The 12,844-nt window shown below is 44.0% G+C and overlaps 2 protein-coding genes across 2 annotated transcripts; both read left to right on the top strand.

Annotated features, from left to right (window-relative positions):
- Positions 1 to 3,157: 3,157 nt before the first annotated feature.
- LOC149984536 (transmembrane protease serine 6) lies at positions 3,158 to 6,027 on the top strand. Its single transcript, XM_090229244.1, has 5 exons — positions 3,158 to 3,320; positions 3,498 to 3,676; positions 4,170 to 4,265; positions 4,597 to 4,739; positions 5,633 to 6,027. Exons 1-5 carry the CDS (start codon positions 3,202 to 3,204, stop codon positions 5,948 to 5,950), a joined length of 855 nt encoding a protein of 284 aa, XP_090085370.1. The 5' UTR covers positions 3,158 to 3,201; the 3' UTR covers positions 5,951 to 6,027.
- A 958-nt stretch (positions 6,028 to 6,985) lies between these two features.
- On the top strand, positions 6,986 to 11,752 carry LOC110516644 (persulfide dioxygenase ETHE1, mitochondrial). The gene is made up of 7 exons (XM_036973701.2): positions 6,986 to 7,715; positions 8,945 to 9,089; positions 9,307 to 9,455; positions 9,706 to 9,835; positions 10,409 to 10,498; positions 10,865 to 10,981; positions 11,319 to 11,752. Exons 1-7 carry the CDS (start codon positions 7,524 to 7,526, stop codon positions 11,363 to 11,365), a joined length of 870 nt encoding a protein of 289 aa, XP_036829596.1. The 5' UTR covers positions 6,986 to 7,523; the 3' UTR covers positions 11,366 to 11,752.
- Positions 11,753 to 12,844: the final 1,092 nt, after the last annotated feature.

Genomic DNA, 12,844 nt, shown 5'->3' with positions numbered 1-12,844 from the left:
CATGATCGATGACAAGAGTGTACATATCTGTTACAGCCCTACCTTGTCCTGTCCTGCTCGCACCTACCTACAGCTACCCCTCTTCAGAGGAGGAGAGAAAGATTAAGGAGAGGTAAAATGGTGGAACTCATGAGAGGAGAAGAAGAGGGATGATGGGGGGGTGAGATAATGAAAAGATTAGGAAAGGAACTGGGTTGGGTACAGAAGGATGATTGCAGGTAGAAGAAGAGACAACAGAGGAGCGGTCTGGCGAAAATGAACTGAAAAAGACCAAGCCTGGGATAGACAATGCATTTGACAGAATTGTTGCCACTATTTCAATGATGTTGTTCTTGTGACTTTGGAACTCCAACTTTGAGTGAAGGAATAATAGATTCAGTTGAATAATCCCTGATGAAGTAGAGACACACAGCTCTCTATGGCTTACATTCAGGTAAAATCAATTTTCTAAATTTTTTGGAAACAAAATGTCCTTGCCTAATCTACAGTGGGTGGTATTTGATTTCCCAGCAAGCTTCAACATTTTTATTCAAATTCCTTATTATATTATATTATTATAGCAATTATGCTCTTTATAATAATTTTCTATAACTCTCATTCATGCACAATTCTGTTGATTTTACCGACCACACACAACTTGTGGAGGACTTAATGTGTATACAGATATATCAAAAAAAATCTGGTGTGTACTTGTTTATAAGAACAGAGATTGTATCAAGAAGTTAACATTCACCCTCAAAACACATTGCACAGGTTCTTGAAAGCTTGTTTATGTCTCTGCTAAAGGGCACCTGTGGTACCAATTCATCTGGGATTGGCCCAGAGCTCCCCTCTCTGGTCTGCTCTCCTGCCCAGCCTCAGACCCTCTCTGCTGGATCCCACTCAGGGCAGACTCCCCCTGGTCAGATCCATCCTCCACCACCTATCGCACGCCTCCAACCCCTACAGCATCGGTCTACTATCACCCCCCTCGCCCAACCACTACTCACACCACCCCCCCAGAAACTCCTATACCCAGACCTCACAAGTATAGATATGAAGGCCTCCATTTTCCTTCCACGTGCACAACATCCACGCAATGAACCCATCACCCCATCCCTCGGAACCTTCCCCTCGGTTTCCCTCAATGTTGCAACTGGGGGTGTACCAGTGGGGGTATTCCAGGAACCATTCTCTACACTCTTTGCACTCATGGGAATTCCCACTTACCACATGGGAATGGGCATACCACCACCACCTACCAATGCCCATCAGACAGACACAACCCCAACACCTCACCCCTCTGAGGTGAATCTAAAGGCCCAACAGCCCCGAACTGAAGCACGACTTGATCCCCCTACATCCTCCTCTGAGGTACCCATGGAGGCCCAACCCCAAAAGGTAGTCCCCTCGCCCCTCCAACCCCCGGACATGGCCTGCTCAGAGGACCCAAATTCAGAGACCTCCTCGCCCCTCCCTCCCTGTGATGGTGGCTCTCTGGAGGTCCAACAGAGGAAGCCATCTGAAGTGGATGAAGGATCTGTTGGGCTAGCACTCCCCAAAGACTGCCCTGATGAAGAGCCAGGTAGGCTACTGTGCAGTATTGGAGAGAGAGACTTGAATACACGGGCGTATTCATTACGGAAACCGTTTACCGTTTAAAAACCAAATGGAAGCAAACAGAACAAAACAAGAGTTTCTATTGGACAAATTCAGGTAGGTCCCTTCCCGTTTTGTTCCGTTTGCTTCCATTTAATGAAACTCTTGCAATGTTATGCAACAGAATTGGAGTATTGAATATGCCCCAAGTCATACTGGGCTTTTGGTTGATTAGCTTGTGTTCATGTCAAGCACCACAGTCTCCCTGGCTGTACCACGAACCTTTCCACGGTTGTATAATACACATTGTTCATTGCAGAAAATGTTCCAACCTATTCCTGGGCAACCATGACAGCTTGCCGACATGTCAACCACACAGGGCCAGATATTATACTTCTCTGAAACGTATTGTACTTTTCTATAAAGGTTATTTACGTACTTGTTAAAAGCACTTGAATGTCCAAGGTATCCAAAGAATGCAGCAGTTTATTCAAAATAACATATGCTTTATTCCATTCCCTTCTTACTGTAGATCTTGAGCCCCCGCGGTGCACTTGCCCCTCACGCCTGACAATGCTGACGACCTTCATCGCCATCTTCACCATTCTTTTCATCTTCTTCGCCATTTTAGGTAACCTCACTGACAATACAGTGCTTGGCATTGTCGACTCTGGCTTTGTCTGAAAACGTCACAAGCCTTTTTCACTCGACTCCTCTCAAAGCTCGCTGGGGGAGGAGGTCCCTTGCATCCTCTCCTCCAATAAGCTTTGAGAAAGCAAGGATTTTATGGCTAGTAACATTTACAGACACAATGTCATATCTTATTATATATACAGTCGTTTAGCAGACACTCTTATCCAGACCGACTTGCAGGCACAATTAGGGTTACATTGACAGATTTTACAGGCGCAATAAGGGCACATCGATTGGTTTTTCACCTAGTCGGGTCAGGGATTTTGAACCAGCAACCTTTCAGTTGTATAATAAAATACACATTGTTGATTGTATAAATGTTCCAACCTATTCCTGGGCAACCATGAAAGCTTGCAGACAGACGCTCTTAACCGCTAGGCTACCTGCAGCCCAAGACAAGATGCATTTGACAGTAAAAAAAAGGATGCAAGCATTCAACAAACACCCATTTTACCTTGTCCTCGCTCACTCTCCTTCGCATCGTGTTTGTCTCCTCCTCAGTCAAGTTCCTGTGTTTCCCACCCAACCTGACAGACATGGTGCAGCCATGTGGCATTAAAGGGAACTGCAGTGTCCCAATGCCAGTCCTGCTGCCCAAGCAACCCATCAACCAGACAGGTAACGCCAGTGCAGGTAATGCCATCCGATCCGCTGATACATCCGAATTGCATAGGTCTTCTTGGTACATTCAAATGCACAAGCAATCTGTAGACAACTGGCCAAATGACTTGCTATCACACAATGACAATAAGTAACGGATCCCACAAGTCAATATTGTACAAACTGAACAATGTCTTGCATAACCGAATAACGTGTTCAGGTTATGTCTGTGTTGACAGTTAATTTGTTGAAGCACCCCCATCCCACTCTGCCTCAGGTTGCCTAGGTCCAGTTGGTGCTGGTCGGAAGGCTTGGAGGATTGTCGGGGGGATGTTAGCAGAAGACAAGTGGGGCTGGCAGAGCAGTTTACACTGGAGAGGGAAACATGTGTGCGGGGGAGCCATCGTCACCCCACGTTGGATCATTACTGCAGCCCACTGCTTCATCCAGTAAGGGGGAGGGAAAGAGAATAAATGCTTTACCTATTGATTTATTTTCATTACGGTGTCCATCTTAGGACATCCTCAGCAACCCCTTTTGACTCTGAGGCTGTCTTAATATGGCAACTGTACTTATTACATTAGATAATATGTGCCTTCTATATCCCTGCATTCTCCATAACCCAGGTACAACATGTTGCAAGAGTCAGAGTGGCAGGTGGTTGTGGACACGCTCAGTTTGACGGACACATCAGTGGGCCAACGCTACAGAGCACTGCAGATCCTCTATCACCCCAGCTTCTCCGTAAACAACAACGACTATGACCTGGGGCTACTGCGCACCGTGGCTGACATAGACATGGGAGGTGAGAGGAATTAATGATGAAAGTTGTTCAGCGGAGGTTATATGGCTATATGTACAGATGCTCATATTCTGATTTAACCTGTTCCTGTTTGGCATTTGTCATGTTCATGGTTTCTCTCAAGGATGAAATCTAACTGACAACTTAACACTATGTCAACACAAAAAGAATATCAGTTGGTAGAGCATGGTGCTTGCAAAACTAAGATGGTGGGTTCGATTCTTTATATTAAATGTGAAATAAGTAGAATGTGAAAATACTACCTCACAGAATCGCTTTTGATTTAACCACTGATTTATTGGGTACATGTGAGCTTATCGTCAGTGCAGTACAGTCAATGTGCTGCACAAAACGGAGAAAACTGTCAGAAACTGAGTGAAATGGGGAGGTACTATTTGAACTTATTTAATAAGGAACCAGTTTTCCATTGCAAGAAGTTTTGCTACGGTGTGTCCTAATGAAAATGACCCTGGTGTTGGGTTATGTGTTGCTTTAGGTGGGGTTCGACCAGTGTGTATGCCCAGTCCTAGAGAGTCCTTCCTTCCTGGTGCTCCCTGTTGGGTCACTGGCTGGGGCTTCACTAAAGAAGGGGGTGAGTCATGTTCACAAATATTCCCACACCACTTCCTTATAATTTTCAATTCAACTGATTGGATGATCACTCTAATCATTCTGCCTTACTTGTCTTCCATTTTTACCACTTTTTCCATAATCACATCAAATTTCCTGACATTTGTCGCAGAATGAAGACAATGTTCCCTTCCATCCCATAATCTCATTCAGTAACCTGACAATTGTCTCTTCATTCTCTTCCCATTAATACACTCCTATTTGTATAATCTCTCCTTCATCTCTCTCATCTGTCTTTAACCCTCCGTTCTCTACTCCACCTCGGTCTGTCTGTCTCTCTCTCTCACTCTCAGGCTCTGTATCATCTGAGCTGCGACAGGCTCAGGTGCAAGTGATAGCCCAGTCCATGTGTTCCCGCCCGAATGTCTACGGCTCCTACCTCACTCCCAGGATGCTTTGTGCTGGCACCATGGAGGGAGGGGTGGACTCGTGCCAGGTACACACACGCACACCAAGAACTGCAAAACAAAATACTCAAAATGCTGAGGAATCTGTTTATTCCATGAGAAAGGAAAGCCTCTCTTTTACTCCAGATGTCAATGGCTATACTCAGCTGGGCTATGCTCTCTACATATCAAAATGGTTCCCTGTCTATTAAGCAGATCCACTTAGCTGGCACCAAATAGACCTATACTCTATATGGCATATTTTGATGTGTGTAATTATTTTTTTCGATTTATATGATAGAACACATCTTAACAAGAAAACTAACATCACAGTGCATGCAGCGCACCAATATGCATATAAAAAATATCAGATTGATTGATTGATGCATGTACACTGAGTGTACAAAACATTAGGAACACCTGCTCTTTCCATGATGTAGACTGACCAGTTGAATCCAGATGAAACCTATGATCCCGTATTGATGTCACTTGTTAAATCCACTTCAATCAGTGTAGAGGAAGGCGAAGAGACAGGTTAAAGAAGGATTTTTAAGCCTTGAGACAATTGAGACATGGATTGTGTATGTGTGACATTGAGGGTGAATGGGCAAGACAAATGATTGCATTGCCTTTGAACAGGGTATGGTAGTAGATGCCAGGCGCACCGGTTTGAGTGTGAAGAACTGCAATGCTGCTGGGTTTTTCACGCTCAACAGTTTCCCCTGTGTATTAAGAATGATCCACCACCCAAAGGACATCCAGCCAACATGACACAACTATGGGAAGCATTGGAGTCAACATGGGCCAGCATCCCTGTGGAACGATTTTGACACCTTGTAGAGCCCATGCCCAGATGAATTGAGGCTGTTCTGAGAGCAAAATGGGGGAGGGTGGGGGTTTATGCATGCAGGCATTAATTCACGTGGTCTTCTCTGGTTGTAAGGGAGACAGTGGAGGCCCGCTGGTGTGTGAGACAGGGAAGGGGGACTGGAGGCTGGCTGGGATAGTGAGCTGGGGAGATGGCTGTGGTCGGCCCAACAAACCAGGAGTCTACACCAGAATCACCCAGCTGCTCCCCTGGATGTACAAATACGTAGAGGTACATAGTTACAGTAGATGCACCAGCCACACAGAACTGGGTCAGTGCTTCTCTGAATGTGAAAATGCACCACTCCATGTCATCATTTTGACTCTTTTACAGATGGATACATTTGAAGAATCTGGAACCCCAACAACAATGAATTATACCTCTGACAGCTAGATTTTATTAGCAGTAATGCGACCAATTACATGTATGCAAAATATTAAAGAATTATGTATTTTTTGCTTGACATTCAATATTTGTAATTTTATTGAAAGCACATTCTCATTCAAACCATTATGGTTAATTACTCATAATAATGCATGGATTGTTGGATTCAGCTGGGACTGGGTTTGTTGCCTTTCTGGAGTTGCTGACAATAATCACATAGGGCAGAATGCAGTGCCAGAAAACGTGTTATATAAATACACCTATGTGCACAGTCATAGTGACACACTGAACTCTGACTAACCCTGACCCTATAAACTGACCCTATAAAGAAACGTCCTCTCTCTGTCAACAGTGTTTATTTTCAGCAAACATAACTTGTGTAAATATTTGTATGAACATAAGATTCAACAACTGAAACATAAACTGAAAAAGTTCCACAGAAATGTGACTAACAGAAATGGAATAATGTGTCCCTGAAAAAAGGGGGGATCAAAATCAAAAGTAACAGTCAGTATCTGGTGTGGCCACCAGCTGCATTAATTACTGCAGTGCATCTTCTCCTCATGGACTGCACCAGATTTGCCAGTTCTTGCTGTGCGATGTTACCCCACTCTTCTACCAAGGAAATTGCAAGTTCCCAGACATTTCTGGGGGGGAATGGCCCTAGCCCTCACCCTCCGATCCAACAGGTCCCAGACGTGCTCAATGGGATTGAGATCCGGGCTCTTCACTGGCCATGGCAGAACACTGACATTCCTGTCTTGCAGAAAATCACACACAGAACGAGCAGTATGGCTGGTGGCATTGTCATGCTGGAGGTTCATGTCAGGATGAGCCTGCAGGAAGGGTACCACATATTAGAGGAGGAGGTCTTCCCTGTAACGCACAGCATTGAGATTGCCTGCAATGACAACAAGCTCAGTCCGATGATGCTGTGACCCTCCACCTCCTTATCGCTCCAGAGTTCACGCAGATGAGCAGGGACCCTGGGCATCTTTCTTTTTATGTTTTTCAGAGTCAGTGGAAAGGCCTCTTTAGTGTCCTAAGTTTTCAGAACTGTGACCTTAATTGCCTACAGTCTGTAAGCTGTTAGTGTCTTAACGACCGTTCCACTGGTGCATGTTCATTAATTGTTTTATGGTTCATTGAACAAGCATGGGAAACAGTGTTTACAATGAAGATCTGTGAAGTTATTTGGATTTTTACGATTTATCCTTGAAAGACAGGGTCCTGAAAAAGGGACGTTTCTTTCTTTTTTTGTTGTTGCTGAGTTTATGTGTATGTGTGCGCGCGTTGAAAGTGTTGACATCTTGCACATGTCCACTGCTCTTGTTTAGTGCTTGGAGGTTCGCGAGGAGTAGGCTCCCCTTATCAGATTTTTTGGACTTCCTGGCTACATGCACAATAAGTCAGTATAGCTACAACATTTGTGCCTACCATGCTAATTTTGTTTTAGGCTATAGCCAAATATACTGCAAAGGCAACGGACCTCTACAAAGGATTGGGACACAAACTCGTTGGCTCAGTTCTGGGATTTCTACCCTGCCCGTCGCAGTGTCAGTTAAATCTCCTTGGAGAAAAAATGTGTTCAATTGTAAACCGACTGAAACCTGCTCTGGCCTACACGCTGCGCCTCCAAACAACCGGGCACTTGCGTAAAGTTCCAGCCCACATGGGCCCGGGCTTACGCACCAGCAAGCAGCCTCTGGAATCAGTCATCATACGACCTTACTGCGCCAGGATGGAGTTGGGAAAAGGGCCTTTCTTCAGGCAGGTGATTTAGCCGCTGCAATAATGTATATATATTTTTTGCTTTGGGACAAGGTTTGGCAAGTTATAGGCTGAAGTTTCAATTGGGCGCCGACTTTTTGGAAGCACAGTGAAAATATCAATACTTTTTTTCACTGCATGTAAACAAGTATTTTGCAATAGGTCAACATGAGAATTCATTCAAATGAGTCTTAGTTCACAAAATTAAGGTAATACGTATTTTCCAGACATCCTTTGTTTTATTGTTTTCAAACAATTGTTTGTACAACAATGTGGAAAGCTAGCGGAACTGTAGCGGTAGAGGGGGCGTATTCAAAAGGGAATGTTTACACATTTTCTGGCAGCAAAAACCCCACCTAAGATTTAACTCAAATCTAAACAAACCAAACTAGATAACTATTACATTATAACACAAGCACACAATCTTCATGCTTGTGTGACACTTGATATTCTGGATTCCCCTGATTGTCTATGCGATTCAAATCCACCCCACCCTCTGTGTCAAAACGGAAATAAGTGTTATCTGAGTTTTTCGGGGCAAATGACACTGTCTACCGGTGTCCTAGCTAGCTAGTTAGCTACCGGCGTCTGCTGTGTACCGAAGCGTCGTTCACTCTCGCTTGCGAACACCTGCAGTCATTAGCAGAACTGCGGGAAACCAGTGCCCGACACGCGGGGGCTACCTCTCCCACCGGCTTTGTGCCGGAGTCCTAGCTTGTTAGTGTCCTAAACGTCTACTGAACAACTATCCTCGTTAGCAGAAATGCGGGAGAGCAGGGGCGAAGGACGCTCTACTGTTGTCCTAGCTAGCTACGGTTGTAGCTCCCGCCTCTTCTTCGGTGGTGTTTATCTGCGCTTGGCATCTAACTTTATGCTGCATTACCGCCACCTACTGTACATGAGCGCCTCCGTACGGGAGTCCTAGCTTAAAAATGGACCAATAGAAGGATAAACGGGGGTTCCTGTAGATGCAGGAATGCCCACATGCAGGTCTGCCTCCAATTGCTGGCTGCAATTGCACCCTTCTCTTGTATGAAAATCCACCCTGACAGTGACACTTCACACAGAAAACAGCAAACCTATCACCATAAAAGACCACACCCGTATGTTATCATCCATGACTAATATACAGGCAGGATGTGTGTTATGTAATAGCATACTGTACTGCCCCCTCACCTTTTATAACCCGTGGTTACTCACTCACTTGTCCTTGCTTGTTCCAACCTTTTACAGCTTTTTGAGTCGGTGAGCAGCACCTACACCTATCTGCTGGCTGATACAGAGAGCAGGGAGGCAGTCCTCATTGATCCCGTACTGGAGACAGTGGACAGGGATCTGAAACTCATAGAGGAACTGGGTTTCAACCTGAAAGTTGCAGGTAACTTAGATGTCTCTAAAACATGGACAAACACACAAGCATGCGCTCGCTAACACGTACACACACATATAGAGATGCACAGACTGACTCACTCACTTACACACTAACTCACTCCTCACACACGCACTAATCCTACATCCATTTTGATCTACTTGTTTATCGTATTCTTGTTTAGGATGACATACAACTCACACTGTACCCCCCCCCCCCGAATTAGTGAACACTCACTGCCATGCAGACCACATCACAGGCACGGGACAGCTGAAGAACAGGCTGTTTGGGATGAAGAGTGCCATCTCCAAGCACAGCGGGGCCAGTGCAGACATCCTGCTATCAGAGGGAGATAAGATCAGCTTTGGCAAACATGTGAGGACAGACCTACCTACAGCCATATAGCTATAGAGAATACAGTATGGGTTTGGACCTACCCCAATTTGTGGTCAATTTGTGAACAAAAGCCTACACATCATGTAATGTTACTCTCCAGCATCAGGGTTGTTGCTCTAAATGCTTTGGCTTTACTCACCTTCATCTCTCCTTCACACTCCCTTTCTCCTCTTTACTTCCCCTCGCTTTTATGTCTGTAAACCCTCTTACTGCCTCTCTCGTCCCTCAGTGTCTGACGGTGAGGGAGACTCCAGGACACACAGACGGCTGTGTGACGTTGGTGACAGGGGACCAGAGCATGGCTTTCACTGGGGACACATTGCTAATCAGGGGCTGTGGAAGGACAGACTTCCAGCAGGGTAACCTTTTCCACACTACATAGCTAAACCGAGCAGAACAAGACACATTTTACTGTAATGCGTTGGCCTGGTTGGGCATCCACCAGGCTGAATCCATGCTGGACATGACAAAGTGAAAATAAAGTATCTATGCCAACACAGTACTACAGTGTGACTCAAGTCATATTCTCTCTGATTTTTGACCTCTGTGGTGATTTATCTAGCCATGGAGATATTATCAGGGTATATCATAGACTTTCATCCCTATACACTATTGTTTCCCAATTCTTTGGTCAGGACTTATTTTAAACAATGCATGAAAAGTTTCTGGATCTTTGCCTCACCCACACTTGTTACATTGGTTTTGTAGTTATGCTTAGTGGACACAAGGTGGCAGTATTGTAACCTTTTTTCAGTGTATTCTGATCACAAATAGTGATTGTACTGTAGCCTACTCATGAGTTATGTTCAATAGGGCAAAACGTGAATGATTGTTTCTTATCGGACATGTCCAGGTAGTCCCTCCCTGTTTCAGTCCGTTTGTTTGGGGTCCAATGAAAACAACCCTGATCTGTTTGTTTCTCTACTTCCCAGGCTGCTCTAGGAGGCTCTATGAATCAGTCCACCAGAAGATCTTTACATTACCTCCTCAGTGTCTCGTCTTCCCTGCACATGACTACAAAGGTTGACAAGACATCCTCTTTATGCAATGTGTATATCCTTGTGTATTCCCTGACCCCCTTTCCTTGCAAGATTTATTTTTTTACATCTGCTCTTGGGGATAGCCTCACCAACTATTTAGTACAAGCATACCCAGAAGGCTTGTATACTCTCACAATGCTATGACTATCCTTTCCATAGACTTTACGAAGTTAACTTGTCCAGTGTACTGTACCACCACTCTTCACCATTTGTCTGCTTTCATTTTCAACTCCGTGTTCTCTTCGGAGTCATTCCTAAGCCAGATCAGACTGTGTTCTACAGTTGAGTGTAGTCATTGAATCATCATTGTGTTGTATTGCTAACAGGTCTGCTAACCCTGTACTGCAGGTCAGACGGCCTCCACAGTGGGCGAGGAGAGGAGGTTTAACCCCCGCCTGACCAAGAGCGTGGAGGAGTTTGTGGATATCATGACCAACCTGAACCTCCCCAAGCCTGCTAAGATAGGTATCTCAGACAGTCCCCCCTCTGCAGCAATTCTATTACAATGGAAACTGTTGTTGTGTATGATATAATACTATTCTATTACTATAGGGCCTATTATTATCTAGATTATATGGAGCTATTCTATTACAATAGAGTTATTATCAGTGGTCTTTCACCTCGCTTAAACCTCATCATGGGAAAGAGCATGACAAAGCTATTCGTGACGAGATTGCAATATGTTACACACACTGTACTCTTTCAAACTGTCCTTTGCGCATCAGTTTGATTACTTGTTAGTGTAAGTTCTTAACTCACTGATAGAAACAAGATGTTGATTTGTTATTTCTCTCTCTGCCAGATATTGCGGTGCCTGCAAACCTGGTGTGTGGACTCCATGAGGTTTGAATGTCAAATCGATTTTTAGGATTTCACTTTAAGCACTATTGGGAGGAAGAGGGAAATTCTTTTCACCCGCCCACAACTTCATGTTTTAAATGCAATATTTTGTATCTAAGAAGTAACCAAAACTAAAGTTTGTCAAAAAATCTAAGAATGTATATATTTCATTTCCAATATGAACATAAATTCCTCCTTGTTTGCCTATGAAAAAAAGCAGTGTTCATGATTTGGTGGGTGTACAGATACTGAAATTGTATAGTAGAAGATGCATTCAAATACATGATCATAAAACATACCCATGTACATTGTGACATTTCTAATACAATCTCCTGGAGAAATGTGAACAGTAAAATGACCTAGTTTTATATTAAATCAAAATTGTTCAAATGTAAATGTCTGACTTAACTCTTTCTTTGACTACACCTGTATAAATTGCAGAATTGCAGTGTAACTTATGGAATATGCTCTGGTCGAAGGTTCCATTCATGGTTTAGTATTCATGAATGCTGGACTGACACAATTGAGCTCTTCCACATGGCCTTTCCAGCATCTCCTAGCCAAGGCAATGCACACGCACGCACACACTGTACAAACACATACCGTACACACACACAGTACTCTGACTGTTGCCAGCCATGGCCTTTTTGCATACCAGGAAAACCCAACTCCTATATTTGCATTTGAAATCACTGTGGGCCAAGTTTCCAATGCAAGAGTCCGAAACTCGTCATTGCCGTGCCTTTGTGTGCTTGTTTCTCTATCTACCTCTGTATTTATCCGGTATCATCCTGTTATTCTCTCACCCTCTTTATATAGTACCATGTTGTAATGTTCTGAACACATCACCATGATCGGCTTAGCCTTAGGATTCCACTTAGCTGTGTATCTAGCCTAGTAGCATACTACATTCATGTTTGTCCCACGGCCCATTGACTAGCCTCTACCTGGGAGACAGGTTTGGGGAGATGGGAGTGTCTGGCTCTGACTCAACCATGTCTCTTTTTCTGAACCTGCCTGATCATTTCATAATAATGGTGTACTGTGAGCTCACACATCTCAACGGTTCTATACCCTTCTGTATGTAAATATTTGAGGATGGTTACTTGAGCAGTTCATGCCTTTGATGCTGTGACAAAAGTGACAGCTTGGTTTGGACTGTCCGTCACCGCAGGAGACAAACAAAACATCCACATTAGGCAACTCTTCTCTCCTCTACCTACTGACAGACACACCTGCATTCATTGTTTTGAAATGCACAGGGTGTAACCAGTGTTGCCATCACACCTAAGCTATGTGTTATTGTTTTATTTTAAACTTTATATATATATATATATATATATATATATAAGCAAAAACATACACAGACAAAAACAATTGGCACAATGTTTCGCCTGTGGAAAAAAAATGACCTATTCTTTGACTTTGTTGTGCTTTTTTTCAAGTCCGCAGCTGTTCTTTCACCCAGTCTGTACCCTGCCCCTTCCA

This window comes from Oncorhynchus mykiss, chromosome 3 (genome assembly GCF_057628025.1).
Source record: "Oncorhynchus mykiss isolate SJ-2025 chromosome 3, ASM5762802v1, whole genome shotgun sequence".
Taxonomy (NCBI): domain Eukaryota; kingdom Metazoa; phylum Chordata; class Actinopteri; order Salmoniformes; family Salmonidae; genus Oncorhynchus; species Oncorhynchus mykiss.
Note: the sequence above shows the minus strand (reverse complement) of the source record. Positions and strands in the feature narration are given on the sequence as shown.

What these genes read in the sequence shown, in the direction of transcription:
- LOC110516644 (XM_036973701.2), top strand. Translation starts at nt 7,524, where the DNA reads ATGTGTTCAATTGTAAACCGACTGAAACCTGCTCTGGCCTACACGCTG. An exon ending in AAGGACAGACTTCCAGCAGG is followed by an intron (nt 9,836 to 10,408) that starts GTAACCTTTTCC and finishes TCTACTTCCCAG; the next exon opens with GCTGCTCTAGGAGGCTCTAT. An exon ending in CCCCAAGCCTGCTAAGATAG is followed by an intron (nt 10,982 to 11,318) that starts GTATCTCAGACA and finishes TCTCTCTGCCAG; the next exon opens with ATATTGCGGTGCCTGCAAAC.
- LOC149984536 (XM_090229244.1), top strand. Translation starts at nt 3,202, where the DNA reads ATGTTAGCAGAAGACAAGTGGGGCTGGCAGAGCAGTTTACACTGGAGA. An exon ending in GGGCTTCACTAAAGAAGGGG is followed by an intron (nt 4,266 to 4,596) that starts GTGAGTCATGTT and finishes TCTCACTCTCAG; the next exon opens with GCTCTGTATCATCTGAGCTG. An exon ending in GAGGGGTGGACTCGTGCCAG is followed by an intron (nt 4,740 to 5,632) that starts GTACACACACGC and finishes TCTGGTTGTAAG; the next exon opens with GGAGACAGTGGAGGCCCGCT.